The sequence below is a fragment of the Mercenaria mercenaria genome, unplaced genomic scaffold, assembly GCF_021730395.1.
Source record: "Mercenaria mercenaria strain notata unplaced genomic scaffold, MADL_Memer_1 contig_2184, whole genome shotgun sequence".
Lineage (NCBI taxonomy): Eukaryota > Metazoa > Mollusca > Bivalvia > Venerida > Veneridae > Mercenaria > Mercenaria mercenaria.
In genome coordinates this window covers 27,653-45,518 of record NW_026460225.1, presented here as the reverse complement: position 1 = coordinate 45,518, position 17,866 = coordinate 27,653, and the positions used below count along the sequence as shown (strand labels likewise).

Here is a 17,866-nt window from a genome sequence, read left to right as displayed (position 1 = left end):
TAACTATTCTAAGTAAACGGACTGATTTCAGAACCAGTCCGATTGAAGTAAAATCTTTATATACATGTATATATATAAGTTTTGTAATTAATTTAGTCAATTGTAAAGTGAATACTTTGATACAGGATTCTGGTAATAATTGTTATATCGTTATTCTCAATTGCTTCTAAAGGATCTTTTACAGATTTTCTTGTTATTGTTACAGGCTCTTTAAATAATCTTTTACCACCACCATGAAGTTATAAACTATACATAGAACTCCTTAGGCTGTATCTTTTATACAAGTCTCCGGCCTCATTAATATCAACCCGTTATGGAATAATAACTTGCAGTTCATTTAAGTTCTTCCCAAGACATAAAAAGCTGGAAAGTCAACAAATAAATAAAATTAACAACAATTATAGTAAACTTCATATATTTTTACCTGATTATTTTAAAACTACTGTTACATTTATATTATCCTTTATTATACCTAGGCCATACATGAACGAATTTAAATCATCTATAAAGAGTAGTGAATGAAAATAAAACATGTAGTAAACAGTATGTTATGATTATGACAAAGAAACGTTGAAATAGGCATATGTCCGTTATGCTATATGAACATGATTCAGTCAAGAAATGAATGCAATAACCTTGATTTAATTCTTTGTTGTTGTTTTTTTTTTTCAATTTTATATCTATATTTCTATATAAAGTATAAATCACTGAATTCTCACAGGCCAGAATGAACAATAACTAGAAAAATACTACATAGGAATACTAGGCTAGTGAAATGGACTTCGAAAATGCTAACCCGAAGTTATGATCGTTCATGTCACACAAAATAATAAGTTTAAATTAAAAATAGAGCATATTGAACGCTGTATATATTTATTGCTAAAATTCAACTTGGAAACAAACCGCTATTCAGTGTAACAAATAGTAGCGCATAAAATGGTCCTGATGGTCACTTAAAACGTCAGTTAAAATCCTAGATTGCAGCTGAACTGAGTTGTGCAGAATACAGAGTTGTTTACAAAGTGATCAAAAGCAATCGATCGCTTTGATGGCAAAATCATTAAAACACGGCCAACACTTATAGTTTGTTAAGTAAAACAGCCATCGCCTGCTAAGCAGTGCAGTATGATGTGATTCGCAACCTTGGGTACAGGTAATTGTCGGTCAATACTAATATTTCTGGCGCTGATCGAAATATACTGTGCTGCTGCAAAACACATAAACTTTATAGTAGGATATTCTTTGTAGTATATAAGATGCTTTGTCATACATTTAAAATATTTAACCCGCTACCCTTTAACAACCGTTATTGTTCAAAAAAGCACAATAGCAATCGGGTTCACTGTTGTTCTGGTCCCTCAATGTGGTCCGACGTGAACTCCAAAATCTTTTTCAAAGTTAACAAAGCTATGATATCAGTGCAGTCATCCTTTATCAACTGTGACGAGTAATTCATCAGGGGAAAGATATACATTTCCGGAACACCAAATGTCTCTTTTGCCATCTTGACAACATCTTTAATGTGACTACAGGTGAAGACCTTATCTACACTTTCCATCACATGCGTACAAAGCCTATCAATCATTGTCAAAACGATCACACCAGGGATATCTAGAAATAAGAAAGATATGTAAATTATTATATATACTCGCTTTTAAAGTTTATTTAAGTTACCATGCAACCTCTAACGTCAATAATGTTAGGAATTTACATGAACATTAACTATTCACGGTGTATACCCATATCGGATCCCTCTCTGTAGAAAATGAGGAAACGGACCTGTTCGCACAAAGGACGCTCTTTGTGTTATACAATGAACTCCAACGTCAGGCAGCTCGGAAAATTAACTTTTTCGTCCTGAACACATTTTTGTGCATAAAAACATATGGCCCAAGGAATGGCGTGGCTATATACCATTGCTTTTTATTGTTTCCTTGTTTCAACTGTTGACACAAGTCCAAACGAAGATGGAATATAGCCGGAGGTACTGGCTTGGATGAACATCGTGCGATGTTTATGGAATTTATATACGACTTTCCTTGAATATAGCAAATACCTAGTACCTTAGATGTGAAGCCGTTGATCCTATCTTATTTGAAAATACACAATATGTTAATATGTTCATCAAATTTCCTTAAAACTCTCTTCTTTCGATTTCGTTAATGCACGGGATCCCTCTCAGTACGCTCAGTTTTGCCTCACAGGATCCCTCTTGACTCTCTACACACGGCACGGGAACCCTCTCGGACACAATTATTTTTCTATCGGTATAGGTGCCCTCTTAATTTAACTTCGATAGTAGAGTTATAAAATGGTGTTCGTAAGCCAAACAATAATTATAGGTTATTAGCTATGCAAAGTTTTGCAGCGGAAATAGATAGTACGACTTTAGGAGCGCAATATTCTTCCGCTAAAGAACGATCGAGCGCATATTTTTCGATGCAAAGATGATAACCATTTTATTACATACACATACAATGTAATGTAACTGCACTATACTTTATTTTTTCAATAGTCTGAATAAGACTGACAATTCTGAACTTAATAAAAAAGTTAATGCCACGACACATATTCAATTACGCCACACATCCGATATGAAAGTCAGGCGTCAATGCCGATGAACCTTTCCAGACTAGCTATGCATGTATGGCCCTCTTTGTATCAAATCAAATTATACAAATTCGGGTTAAAAATTTATTTGTGTATCACTAAGACATATACGGAAGAGCATTAGTGCCAGGTGCGATTGTTTATCATTATTATTATTTTTAACTCAAAGTTTTGAGTTTTTTTTTGCAAAATTTGAACGTCCGTCAGTCAGTCAAAGGCAAAAAATGTAATGGACGACTCTTAAAAGTGGAATCGTCTATATACACAGCCATACATTGTACCGAACATGTAGGGACTTGAACATAAACTACAATACATCAATGTATGACCTATTATAGCATCTAAATCTACTCCGGAATTCAAACTGTATCCAGGATATATACCGTCATTTACATGTATAATATATATTCATGTGTTAGGGGCTCGATCTACGTCGAAAACCTTCCAGACATGGTCAAAATAGTGAAATATTGTAATTGTGAATATTGCCCGGTCACCTTCTATGACCTCTCCTCAAAATCAAGGTATGTCAAGGTACCAAATCTTGGTTAGACTCTTAATTACACTTTCATTTAGGTATGTGTGTTTTTTATTGGCATAAGGGCTCAAACTTGGTCGGAAACCTACAAGACTTAAGCATGGTTTTGACACCTGAGGTCTTCATCCAACATAAAAGCTGAAATGTCGCCTGTGTCGGTGCGACGTTACACCCAACAAAATCAATAAATGAAGAAACATTGTTTAAATAGAGATATTTTCTATGAACAAACGCTGCTATATGACCCTGTAGGGCTACACAATGACGACACTAGGTACCTAATCTTCTCCAGGACCTATACATCAACATACACAATTAGTTAGTAACTCGAAATTTCAGGATAAGTAACTCGCAATTTCGAGATAGTAACTCGAAATCTCAGCATAGTAACTTTCAACATAACAACTCGAAGTATCGTGTTAGTAACTAGAAATTTCGATTAAATAAATGACATACACCTGGCACTTATGCTCTTCAGCAGGTAACAGTAATATTGATAATAAAATTTAAATATGAATGTTATGTAAAACTACTGATTTCTTTTTAATTTAAAAGCATATTAAGAGAAGTAAAAACACCATGATCTATACCCTTAGAAACAGATGTTGCAATAAGAATACCATCTCAAAATCCTAACACTGAAGTTGAGGGTGCCGGTGCCGATAGAAAATTTCGTGCCGGGTGCAGAGAGTCAAGACAGATCCTGTGAGGCAAAATTGCACCGACTGAGAGGGATCCCGTGCATCAACGAAATCGAAAGTAGGGCGTTTTTACGGAAACATGACGAAAATATCCACAAAAAGTGTGTTTACAAGTAAGATGTGATCAACGACTTCACATCTAAGGTACCAGTATTTGCTATATTTAAGAAAATCGTATTTCAGTTTCATCAACATCGCACGATGTTCATCCAAGCCAGTACCCTCCGTCTACATTACATCTTTGTTTGGACTTGTGTCAACTGATAAAACAAATGTAACGATGTAACGATAAAAAGCAATAGTATATAGCTACGTCATTCCGCGGACCATATGTTTTTATGCTCAAAAATGTGTTTAGGACGAAGCATTTATATTTTCCGAGCTGAATGACGTTGGAGTTCATTGTTTAGCACAGAGAGTGTCCTGTGCGCGAACAGAGAGGGGTCCGTTTTCTCATTTTCCACAGAGGGACTCGATATGGGTATACACCGTGATACTGGGTGACGGCGTCATTTGTAAATTTATTTTGTTTGAGGCGTTGTGTTGGAAAGTTAAACACCGACGATATTGTCGTATTCAGGCTAAAGAAGAAAATTTAATTTACATTTAATTTAGTTATTACTTTTGTTATATATATAGCACTCTTTTCATACAAAATATGTACGTTCAAAAGTGCTTTACAAAAACATAAAGAACACATACATACACATACATACATGTACATGAAAATATACTAGTAAAAGATTAAAATGAGTAAAAATTAAAACAAGATCATCCATAAATTATGTTTACTGGATTTACATTGAAAACAGAACAAATGATAGTAAAATACTAGTAATGGAACAACTGTTGTCCTTGTTTAGTTGACTCTAATTACAGATTGTGTCAAACTGTAGTTTTTCTCTGATGCTGATATTTTAATTTAAAAGCTAAACACTTATCTTTCAATACAACATCTTATTCGAGTTCATGCGAGAACCATAATGCCAGCAATAACTTACTTTCTCTTCGGGCAGCCCGAATTGCTTTTACAATCTTATCCTTATAGGCAGTCGATATATTTTCTACTTGAGTACACGGGATAACAATAGCCAAGCAATGTGATTTCTCCAGATCACTTGGATCTTTGATATAATGCTCATCTTCTTCTGATATAGGCGAATCCTCTTTGAACTGGAACATAACATTTTTAAAACAGATTTTGCTTTTTTAACTAGTTCCGAAACCTTTTATTGGTCTTTTCGGTCAAACGGATATTGTTTCTGATCCAGTTGAAAAATGTTTACAATATTTATATTATTTAAGTGATTTGAAATATTCGCCAAAATGATGCGAATGATACCATTAAGATATAATTTGCTTAACTAATCTTACGTACTTTATCATTAGAGCTGATGAGAAACAGAATATTAAAGTATAGATTCATGAACTTAGAGAGAAAGGTTGTGACTTTGTATTACAAATGAGATACATATACATGTATAATACCTATCAAATATCTAAACCACATATACAGTTTTGTAACATTATCCATGTTGCACATTTCACTACCTCTCATGCGCGGACTCAATTGTCAGAGCCTATCTTTTTATTGTTTTTATTCAACTTGTGTAAGAAATACAAATGGCTACATTACTGTGATTATTTATTAGATTCCTTCCGACCATTGCTACTAACCAAAAGGATATTTTCACAGTTTTTATTTATTATTTCAATATCGATAAGTTTACTTATTTTGTTTATTTATAGCCTGATTTCAATAATGCCTTACAACAAATGCGTTGCATTTTCTTTCATATCTAGAGAATGATGTTATTAAAAACAATATTTCATAGGCGGCGCTTTCATTTTTAAATCATTTGGAGTGTTTATATTAATGTATCAGTAAAATGAATAAATATTACTAACATTGATCTTTAGTCATAGGTACCGCCTTTTATGTAATTAAGCTTGCCAACAATTTAAGATTAAACCAAAAACAACATAAAGGATATATGATGCTGAATGTGATGCATCTGTATATTAGCATTGACCGGTGTGTTGAAAGAAATCAAGTTTCATTTAGCACAAGGACTGCACAATGTCAAAATATTATTTAGCAGATACTATAACTCATTGCTTAAAGTACGATTCTTTTTGTTTTATCTATTACCTTATAGCCTGCCTTTATATGTCCTCTCAACAAAAGGGACACATCCGTTTCATGAAGGCCTGTGAGGTCATCAGCCAGAATTCCCATGGTATCGCATAATCGATATCTTCCCCGCTCTGCTACACTATCATAACGCATGAATTTAAATATAAAGGTAGAGAATCTCGGAAGGTTTATGTGTAAATATTACTTGCATTCATCTTTAGTCATAGGTACCGCCTCTGACCACGTAAGTTTACTAGCCAAATATATATTAAATCAGCATATCGAATGTTGCAAACCTAAATTAATCTATGCGTTATTTTACTCTCTAATCTAAAAATGAAATTGCTGAAAATTACGTAAAAATCAGTGCTTTCAGGGTAAGCCGTTTCTATAAAGAAGGAACATTTATAGGTAATTTCTTGAAAAGACACAGAAATAAAGGTCAGAAATTTAAGTTTTCACTTATTTTTTTTCAGCAAGATAATTGTGTCAATGATATTTACATCGGTTGTAACACTTCGTGTATCTGCTCCACTGTCTGCCTTCCGTATCAATCTGTTCAACTCAGCACTGAAAAATGTATTGACTAATGACGATTTTCCAGCCGACACTGGAGCAGCCAACAGAATGCATGGTTTAGTAGTACCATGAATTGGTATCCTATTAATTTCATTGCTGAGAGTGGTCTTGAACTAAAATTAAACAAATGACTACTTTTTATGAACTTTCGACCTCGTACCTAAAAGCCTCAATTCAGCATCAGTTGTAGATACCTCACGAATTCAAAACAGAAACACGATATTGCAATGAATATTTAAGTTTATTATCTTTTTGTAACGATTTCAAGTTCAATCCAAGAGGCCGAAGAAAGGTGTTTCCTTGTAATCTGTTAAGGCTGGAAAGATATAACGAAAGCTTGGCTTTATTTGAGGCAAGAATGAATATTTTTTTGAGTTATTATGTTAGTTTTTCTATTTGAAACGTGTAAAAATTGAAGCGGGAGAAAACATGTACTTGTCTTAGTACATTGTCTCTTTACTATAGTAGAAACGAGGAAGTGAAGTATTGGTATATGGAATACAAATTCTTCTTATGTTAGAATACTAATAACTTTCTACCTAAGCATAACCTAATGATGTCATATCTGTGAATTAAAGGATGATAAGTCAAAGAGAGGAATAAACATGCTGCCGGTCCCCAAAAATGACGATATGACGGATAACCGCAGGGGAATAAAATTTGTTTTGTGTTTGTTTTGTAGTTATCTTTACTTTTAAGATTTAATTGGCTTTCTGAATAAAAGAATTTTCTGTTTGCTGTTTTTGCTGTCAGAATGATATTTAAAACAAAAATTCAATTCAAGGAAATAGTTGAACAAAACGGAAAAGGAAGATCTTAACAGTAAATAACTTAGTACAGTCCAAAGTGTCATTTGTCTTTGTCAGACAAGTATGTGAGAGGGTGAAATTCGCCGAAATTCGGTCTGATGACAGCAACTTTTTTATCCTTTACGCGGTTTTTATACAAGCGTGCCAATGAAGAATTCTCCTAACCGCAAAATAATGTGATCAGAGAAGTGAAGGTTGGAACGTATATGTTAGTTATAATTTTAAGATTATCAACATATGACATACCGATAAATTGACGATGTAAACAACGTATAATTTTAACTTTAATTTTCGCTAAGGAATATATTTCTAAAACAGTACAGAACTTTGACAGATATTAGGATTTGAATATCACAAAAAGCAATTTAGTTTAAAATATTAATGGTACTATGATTTGATATGGTAGTTACAATCTAAAGGAGTTGAAGCTGAATATCATAAGGTGTATGCTATCAATTTAAAACATTGTATTATTTGACTTATTCCGGGAAATGTCGGGACGTTGTAAAGCATATGAATATCAATGATGATCACGACTCGTTAAACTCGCTAACTTAAAATTTGTGCATATACGGGAGTATACGGTCCCGTATATGTCTAATATACGAATATCATATAAAAGGTATCTTTCCTGAAAGTATGATCAAAACCTACGCCTTAAACATACTTTTGGACCTTGACAATCCCTAACTTTGAATACTGACATAAACTGTTGAAACGTATTTATGCTAAGTATGAATGAACGGATCCATGTGAAAAAAACATGAATGTCCAATTAAGGAATACGGGATGGAATGTTCCATATGCAGGAAAAATGTTTCCGTATACGCCCGTATATTAGGAGTATACGGAATGCGTACACTCCCGTATACGGAACCATTTCCCGCAGTGATAATTTCTATCATCATTAGAATTGTTTCGTGGCCAGTACGGATATAAGTTAAACAGTTGGATATCTGACAAAGCGTTTTCTTGTCTTAAGTATTGTTTCTCGAAAAAGTTTAAATATGCAGAAAAACTGACAAAACTAATACCTGAGGTGTCCATGCAAGTTTGGAATGAGGAATGCGCCATTGGTCTGAAATGTCAAAAAAGAGAAATTGTTCTCTTGAACATAGTGACAAAAAAATTAAACAACTTTTGATAATTCGATTACGTCGTCGATTACGTCGACGTCGTCGTTTTAAAAAACTCGATGCTGTAATAATCAACCACAACAGCTATCAGCTACAATGTATATGATATTTATATTAGTGTAGTGAATATTAACGTACCGGAATAAACCTTTTATGACTGCGAGGAGAAACATATTTTATTAACATCAGATCTGCCATGGAGTATTAGGCGATGACACTTCGCTGTTTTCCGTTATCTGAAGTGCTATTTCTTATACATGTACATACTTTATTATGATATAAGAGACATACGGAACAAACATTTACTTGAGATGCAGTACTGTCACTTTTGATTAGGTAATTATAATTAATTTCAATATTATTTCCTTACCTCTTGAACACTCGTTTCCCATGTTGAATGTCAAAAGTAGTCCTTTTTTTCACCCGAAACTTTGAAAAGCGGAGATCTTACATGCAAAGTAAAGCTCGTTTTTCATTATGTCTTTAATTTCGGAAAATGATTTAAGGCCTGTGCATATTTTAAAGCAAGTTTTAACGTCAGGATCAATCATATTATTTGAATGTCATTTTACATTGTAGAGGGCGTATACAAAAATGTAATCATCCAATAGCGCGTTTGAAATGAGTGTTAACATGTCATTCATACTCTTCGTAACGTTTCATTCGTTATATTTGAGGTAAGGTTAAATTGTCTGAGGTGTATCATATCGGTGTACACAATCTAAAATAAACATTAAACGAACATTATACATGGAACAATCGTGTTACTCTTACATTTTTTTTTAATTTCATACACTTATGACTGTCTATACAGTTTGCAAAATGTGCTGGTGTGTAATATCAAATATGAGGTCTTTTGTTCGTTGGATCGTATGGTGGTGCTGTTACTGCGCAAGCAGATGTTGCAGCAGGAATTGTCTACGCACGGTAACTATATATTATCTTCCATTTGACATTGAGTGTAATTATCATCTCTGTATAATTTTAATGCAACGTTCATGTCATGATAACTATGATTTAATATCATAAAGCTGTATTCTCTCGGTGTGAGAAGGCTGTTTATAATCACCTCAGCATATCTCTCTGTACGAGATAGATTTGAAAAATAAAGTCGTAAGATGGTTCTTTCTTTTAATTAGTACATGTTATACGTTAAACATCTACATGCTCATGTTTTAAATAATTGATAATATAGTAATGCATTAAACACATATTTCTTTCTGAATCTCTTTAACCTATTCCAGACGGATAATAAATTTTGCATGTCTGAAGTGTATATTAAAGTGAGTCCGAGATGTCAGGTACTGTCTAGTTCAGACCTAGAAAACATACGTTTGGTATTTGTTCAAAACAGCATGGATAATAATTTTAACATAAATGTATACGTTATATAACATAACCATTTATGTGACCTTCGTTACATATATATAAACGTTAAATATAAATTTGAAAAGAAGTGCTTGACAATCAAAAATTTATTCATAAAAGATATACTTAAGAGCAATATGTTTCATACGGCTTTTGTATATGGGCACAATTGTAGTGTAAACAGGTAAACAGGAGTGCATATTCATTTCCATTAAAATATCTAAAAGTTATACTTATAAATGGAATGACTCTATAAGAATTTGAAACATCTTTGCCTAAATACAAATGTGTTGTATGATTGCCAACTGCCGAACCCTTCAATCTATAGTCAACAGTTGTCAGTTTAAATCATGCAAATATTTTACTCATAAGTTGTCTTTCTGTTTGACAAATTCATGTTTCTACATCAATTTGATTGAATCACCTTTTTCATCTTGAGAAAGAAAATTCATCCGCTCGCACGTATAATATAATTAATAACATCAAAATCATCAGTAAACGAAAATAAGACACTACTGAATGAGTCAACTGGTTAAAATATGGCTCTCTCATGTATTAGGAAATGTAAATGTCCATAAAAAGTGTTTTTGTCAGTTTTCTTATACCTTTGGTGAAATGAAAAACACATTAGATTTCAAATTTGTGCAGTAATAAAATGCCAAGAAATTCAGCATTAACAATGTTTCAATGAGGTCACAACGTTTTTTACGTCAGCACAACGTTTGGTTGACAAAGTGATGCCATAATTGTTTTGCACTAGCCATTTCAGCAAACCTGTCGAATTGCTGTACACCATAGATCCAGTAGATTTTGGATGACAACTGCTACTCAAAGAAAAAAATTGCTTGTTACGTTATTATACTATTACGCAAGACCTTAGCGCTGAAATATCAATGCTTGAATAAATAGTAAAGGTTGTCACACACGATATTTAAACAAAATAATGTTTGAGAAACAGTTTTTTTTTATTATCTGACAAGCAAGAAAGAGATTTACAACTTCCGTTTCTGACACCAGTCCTGTTGGCTTTGAATAGCAAAACATTCCTATAAATGTAAATATTTTGAAAATAATCGAAACCAGTCAAATTGGCAATGAACTTCACTAAAATTTGGTACCAAACATTGAGACTTTGAGACAAAACAAATTGTTTCGGACACCGTAATCTACATTACGTGATGAAACCCTGCGTGCACACTTTATTTACTTTTGAGTATAGGTTCGATCGGACCAACAATGTCGACAGCAACTCTCTTAAACGGAGTATCAATCAAAGGCATTTTTCCTAACGGAACTTTGCTTACTCTTAGCTATATTAGGTTGACATATACTACATGACTGACAATACCTCCTAACCTCTGCCATTACTCCTGGCCAGTAAAATTCACCTAATACCCTATCACTAGATTTCCTTACTCCTAAATGACCTGACAGTAAGGAATCATGTGCATCTTGCAGCATAGTTTCTCTAAGACTTTTAGATACAACTACCTGTCTACCTTTGTCTAAATTCTGGGCGGTATACTCTCTATATAACAATTTATTCCTAATCTCAAACCTAATTGAGCCCCTACCTCTACACTGCTTAATCGTATCTGTCTTAGCCTTTCTCCTACACAAATGAAAAGTTCTTTTCTAAGAATTCCTCTCTAGATATATCTAAAGTCACAGACGGAACTTTCAGCTTTACTTGCTTCTTTAACTTGGCTTGGGCCCTAGTTTCTACTGCTGATGCTAAGCTATTAAACTTCGGTTCTACAGCTCCATCTACATTACCAATTATAACATCGATGGTAGGATTATCTACAACCAACGCATCTACTGTACCTTTGAAATACGGACAATCGATATTTACTCTAGCTACATCTAGCCTGTTTTCACTCCCATCTATGTACTTACATCTACGGGTTTTCTCTACAAACTGACTAGCTTCAATTAAGTCACGTTTCACTATAACACATGTACAACCTGTACCTCGCATAGCGATTATATTCCTGCCATTACAAGTATCGGGTTTTGTAGGACATGAACTTACACTAAGCATACCTAGCTCCTCAACATCCCTGAGTTCTATAATACTTTTTCCACTCTCGGACCTGCTAGACTTACTCTTATCTATATCTCTATTTCTTCCTCTATCTCTACTCCTAATTCGGTCACGACCTCTACCTCTATTTCTATTTTCCTTACTGTCTCAATTCTCCCATTTACTACTTTCCTGCTCTACCTCTACTTCTGCTGCTGCATTAGCACTATTACCGTACTTTCCACTTCTACAGTAATATGAGCTATGCCCTGCACGACCACAATTTGTACACTTGAGTAGACCAAAAGGTCGATAACCTCTACCTCTATTTGCACCATTACTACTACATCTATTACTATTGTCTGCATTACGATTACTAGGAAACTGTCTCTGAGGTATTTCATATGTTTTATGGCTTCGGTCCTTATTGGTTCAATTCACGACATACTTGGAACCTCAAAGAGTCTTTGCAAACAAATCCGCATATTCTGCTACATCCCTAGCTTTAACTAACCTCTTACTACTCAATTCAGATACAGTTTTCTCTTACATACATCTAAGAATTGATCCCTAAACATAAAATCTAACAACCCTTCGTAAGTTTTCTCTACCTTACTTAACCTAAGCCAACCATCTAAATCTCTACTTATTCTAGCTAAAATCACAAAGATATCACGGAGCCTTTCAGTTCTAAACATTTTCTTATAGCCATCGTCAGTGAGTTTGAACTGACGTAACAAAGCGGCTTTCAGTTTATCATATCCATCCTCTTCTAATGGAAGCCTATCAAAACCCTTTCAGAAGGAAAGCTAAGTTTAGTGATCATATCCCTTTATCCTAATCCTGCGCAACAGCGTACGTTTCGTACACATTCAAGTACGCATCCATGGAATCAATTTTCTCATCAAAGGGAGACATCTTAACCGTTACCTTTTTCTTACTCATCATTTCTAAGACTCTCTTAAACTGATGCTCGGTCTCTAATTTCCTACTTTCTGCTTCCTCCTTCTCTGTTTCTAACTTCCTAACGTCTCCTTTTCATACTCTAACTTATCCTGTTCTAACTTACGTTCGTATAACTTATGTAAGTCTAACTCACGTTCATACTCTATCTTTTCCTTCTGTAGTCTAGCTTCTAACTCTAATTTGTCCTTTTCTGCCTTTAAACTACTTTGTCGTTCATATTCTATGTTTTCTTTCTGCAACCTGGTTTCTAATTCTAACCTATATTTCTCAGCTTATACTCGTAATTTCTCTGTGTCCTATCTATCTATCTATCTATATATCGATCGATCGATCGATCGATCGATCTATCGATCTATCTATCTATCTTTCTTTCTCTGTTTCTAATCTACCATGTCTTTCCTCACATTCCCTACCCTGCTCTTCCTTAACAAAGTTACGTAACTCCTCTCCTTCATAACCTAACTCCTGCCTTACCTTCGTTAACTGCACTACACTACACATGTTTGAATAATTAAACTATATTAACACTCTACAACACTACAGTACAACAGCTACTATAACAACCTGAAACACTAGTTAAACAATCTTGAGGGAATACTAGACTACACTAGTTAACACTAAGGCTCTACAGTTACCACTGAAGCCAAAACAAAATACTATACTCTACGTATATACTATACAAAACGTCCTCACTAAAATAAGAATACACTATGCAATGTACTGTGACAGTAGGCTGTAACAATATTCTAGCCTTATCAAGTAATAATCAACTGTAACTAGTGTTATCACTTTAGTGTAACAAATAAAACAAAAATTCATTATCCTGTGATGAAGTGTAGGTATAACACAACTGTGTAGCTTTAAAACATAACAGTTATGTTAATATATATGCACACAAGCTTTCTAACACACACAAATTAATTTACTGTATCTAGTATGTATACAGTACACTAGAACATAATAGGATCACTGGGAGAAGTAGGTCAACTCACAAGACTGAGTAAGAGTAGAATAACTCTCCTTGTCAAGGGCGGTCACTCTCCGTACAGATATATGGTGGCTTAATCATAGAGTGACCCAAAAAAAAATAGGAACGAACTCACCCCAGAATCTAAGTGTCGCATGCATCTGTCTATCAGTGTGTGACCACTAAAACTGGTTGGCTGAAGCTATGGATCTGTCCTGTCTTATCTGAGGTTAGTCGTCACTCTGAAAACAATGAATAACACTATTATATGTGTAACAAAAATAGAACAAAACAAGAGGAATCTTTACAAATTATTGCTGCAGTTTAATGAGTGTTAATAATGTTCGAATAGCTACTGTGTCTGGTCGACCACCCCACTTCTGACACCATTTGTTACAGGATGAACGTACCGGGGACAATAACTATCAGAACAAATCAACACCCATTACAATATTTACAAATTTATTTACAGAAAATGATTATTTACAATGAATAAATGAAAAGTGAAAAAAAAACTATTGTAAGAAAGAAAGAAAAAATATCTGTGCTCAGTATCTCTTTTTAACAAGTATAAAGTCCTAACACTGACAGTTCCGTGACACAGATGTTTCCGTTAACTTTGAACTTTAAGTAGAACAGAACTAAACAACATTTTTCAAGTCATGTCCCTCTAAACTGTGAAACGTTGACTCTGTTTTGGTTTTCTATGATGGTCGGTGATTGCATTCCTGACCTGACTTCAGTGGATCACAAAAGTCATCGTCTTTGCGAGTTAAGGCACAACCACAGGACGAGTGTGTGTGTGTTCGGGTTTAACGTCTTTTTCAACAATTTTTCAGTCATATAAACGTCGGTGACTACTTGTAGCAGTGAGCACAATGCCCAACTTTATAGTGCTGCCTCACTGGAATATCACGCCGTAGACACGTGGCATGATACCCCACTCAGTCACATTATACTAACACCGGGCTGACCAGTCCTAGCACTATCCGCCAAGCGAGGAAGCTACTAGTACTTTTTTGCGTCTTTGGTATGACGCGGCCGGGGATCGAACCCACGACCTTCCGCACTCGAAGCGGACGCTCTACCACTAGGCAACCGAGGCAGTTTCAACCACAGGACGAAAAATCTGCGTTGGGAAAATCACACCCGCGCGAGTGAAGATCAAATAACCTCGGGTATTGTACTTCTGCATCTTGACATCACCTGGTAAAAAACATCTGGTGGAAGAAGTTAAAATATATAACAAATAGTAAGCACCATAGCAAAACAAATAAGTAAGGGCATAAATTGCTCCGTTGGGTACACCATACCTCCGTAGACTCCCATAGATAATATATGGTACTAAGACAAAATATATGTGCTACAAAGTTCATACATCACGCGATTAAATTACGTCTCTTATTACTTCCATTATTTCTAAAATTAATTACTTAAAAGTCTAAAGTTAAAGTATTGAAAAGATATGAAAAGTTTATGATAAAAAATATAGATAAGGAAATGATAAACTACAGCTATTATTTACAACTACAAATTAACACAATGCAATGCGAAATAAACGCTTTACAAAAACTAGCATGCATATAATACCAATTTCTATTCAACAAAACGGACACTGTTTTGATATGCTATAGACTAGCACACAGTAATTTCAAATTACAATAACATATTACATACACGGTACTAGACATGCCACATAGATTTATACATTACAATGCAATGCAGTATCGGTGTTCCATAGTTAACAACGAAATGTTTCACATATGTTTATGACAAAGAGAAGTTTACAATTATCATGTTACACAAATTTCAGTACAAATCTTACAGCTGATACAAACGAAACATTTTAGATTCCTCCTTCGAAAAAATTTACAAAAGCCTGAAAAATTTAATAAATAATCCTGACATACCGAAACTAGCTAATATGATGCCAAAAAGTAAATGTTGCAAAATCCTGTAGAACGAACAAAGGTATACTAAATAAAAATCCTAATTCAAAAAAAATATACAAAAATCTAACAAATAAATTTCTTACCTCGATCTAGCATAAATTTCTACCAAAAAAAAAATTAATTTGACGTAAATTCGTCTAATGTCGAAAGTGGTGTGCACTAGGTATATCTAGTCAAGTCTTTTGTAGGGTAATGTCCCGTCAAATATTAAATTTCGTGGGACTCACGACATATGCATGTACTCGGACTATTTGCATTTCCACGGGAATCACGTTATAGCCGGGAAATCTGACTACTTTGGCGCGGATTAAAATTTGACAATTTAAGGCCCGTGATAGTGGTTTTGGAATAAAAACATGAATTACTGAAGTTAATAAAATATCAACTCTTATTACTGAACAGAATTTAATAAAATTTACATGGAAATTTAAGTTATGAAATACAGAAAAACATGAGAGGTACTTTATGCGTAAAATGAGATATTAACCTCAATAACTCAAAAATTTACAAAAAAGATGATGCAATACCTGCATTTAAGCTACAGATACAATGAGGCTCGTATGTCAGTTTGTGACAAAAATAACAGAGATCCTAGGTAACTTACTGTTCTAAAAATAGCAAATAAGTTTACACTGTTTATAGATCTACTACAGCACAGATTAAAGCAGTTACCTTAATAAACTTCTAAACAAACAGTACCAATTTGATCAAAAGTTTCAGTTTTCCCTAAATTTACACTGAAATTAGAACCGCCGCTCTTAATTTCAAACAGAAACTGTTTCTACATATATTCAAACCGAAACTGTTTTTTTCATATATTAACCGGTCACCGTGGCCCAGTGGTTAAGGCGTCCGCCTCAGAATCGGGAGGTCGAAGGTTTGAGCCCCATGGAGAGCGTTCGTCCGGGGGATGTTTGTCATGGGACTCATTCCGAAAAGGCCGGTTCGTGAGCCGCGAGCTAGTTAAATTAATGGTTACCGACTTCTACCCGCCTGGCGCCTGGCATAGTGGAAGGAGTTGGGAGGTAATTGGTACGCACAATAAAGATGTCTCATAAGCCAAATTGGCTGGCCCTTTCAATAGGGTTAACACTATAATGAACAAGACCTTTACCTTTACCTATATTGCAAGATCAACGTTTTAATACTGATTGCCATAAAGTTAGAACCGCTGCTCTTGATTTCTAACCGAAAATGTTCCTAGTTATATTGCTAAATCAACGTTAATTATGCGTGTAAATACTAACAGTTGTGATTGCCATCAAGTTAGAACCGCTGCGCTTGATTTCTAATCGAAACTGTGTCCAGTTATATTGTAAAATTAATGCGTTTTGAAACTAGTGATATTTGCCATAAGGTTAACGAACCTTGTATAAATCATAGACATAAGTATCTCGTAACTGTAACCTGTGACATTTTTACTTCATGATATCTGTATTCAACAGCACAAAAGTTGCAAACTTATAATGTCATAACTGGCAGATACAAGTTTCTATTCAGTAGTTTGTCTGTAGCTGACAACATGCGGGTTGTAAGTTCCGGATAATACCTTTTATTATTATCAACACTGTCATCTTTCTGTGGCGATTGTGGTTGTTAGAAGTAACTTAATGCATTTTGTAAATTTTGACATGACAAAATTTGGTGTCAACACAATTATTCAAATATAATCAAGCGATAATGATGACTATGTCTCAGAAATCTAAGATTTATATTTCACATGATTTACATTTTACAGAATAAAATCTACCTACTTGATACAGAAAATGTGAATATCACAAATCAGTTCACAGACGCTTTTCGACTATTTGTTGACAGTAGAATCAAAACGATGTTTGTCAACACATCTGAAGAATGTGTAGAAAATTATCCAGTAGCTTTGTTGTGCAGACGACAAACAGGGAGAGCAGAAGAGGATATTCGCTCGGTATTAAAACATCTGCATACAGGTACATATATTGATTTGCATATTTTGATTTAGATAAATGTATTTAGTAATCATTCCACAATCTACAGATATGTATGTACATGTATGTATTAAAATGGAGCATTCCAGATGACAGTAATAAATCAATAT

The 17,866-nt window shown here is 34.3% G+C and overlaps 1 protein-coding gene across 1 annotated transcript; it reads right to left on the bottom strand.

Moving 5' to 3' along the window:
* Positions 1 to 640: 640 nt before the first annotated feature.
* Positions 641 to 8,462, bottom strand: LOC123542756 (interferon-induced protein 44-like). Its single transcript, XM_045328744.2, has 5 exons — positions 8,409 to 8,462; positions 6,490 to 6,678; positions 6,002 to 6,142; positions 4,851 to 5,022; positions 641 to 1,611 (listed from the first exon to the last, which is right to left on the bottom strand). The coding sequence occupies exons 3-5, from the start codon at positions 6,137 to 6,139 to the stop codon at positions 1,340 to 1,342; spliced, it is 582 nt and encodes a 193-aa protein (XP_045184679.2). The 5' UTR covers positions 6,140 to 6,142; positions 6,490 to 6,678; positions 8,409 to 8,462; the 3' UTR covers positions 641 to 1,339.
* Positions 8,463 to 17,866: the final 9,404 nt, after the last annotated feature.

Bases quoted from the DNA above. Each gene is read 5' to 3' on its own strand.
- LOC123542756 (XM_045328744.2), bottom strand. From the start codon at position 6,139: ATGCGTTATGATAGTGTAGCAGAGCGGGGAAGATATCGATTATGCGAT. The intron at 5,023-6,001 runs GTAATAGATAAA...GTTATGTTCCAG, and splicing joins ATATAAAGGCAGGCTATAAG to TTCAAAGAGGATTCGCCTAT. The intron at 1,612-4,850 runs GTAAGTTATTGC...TCTTATTTCTAG, and splicing joins TCGGGCTGCCCGAAGAGAAA to ATATCCCTGGTGTGATCGTT.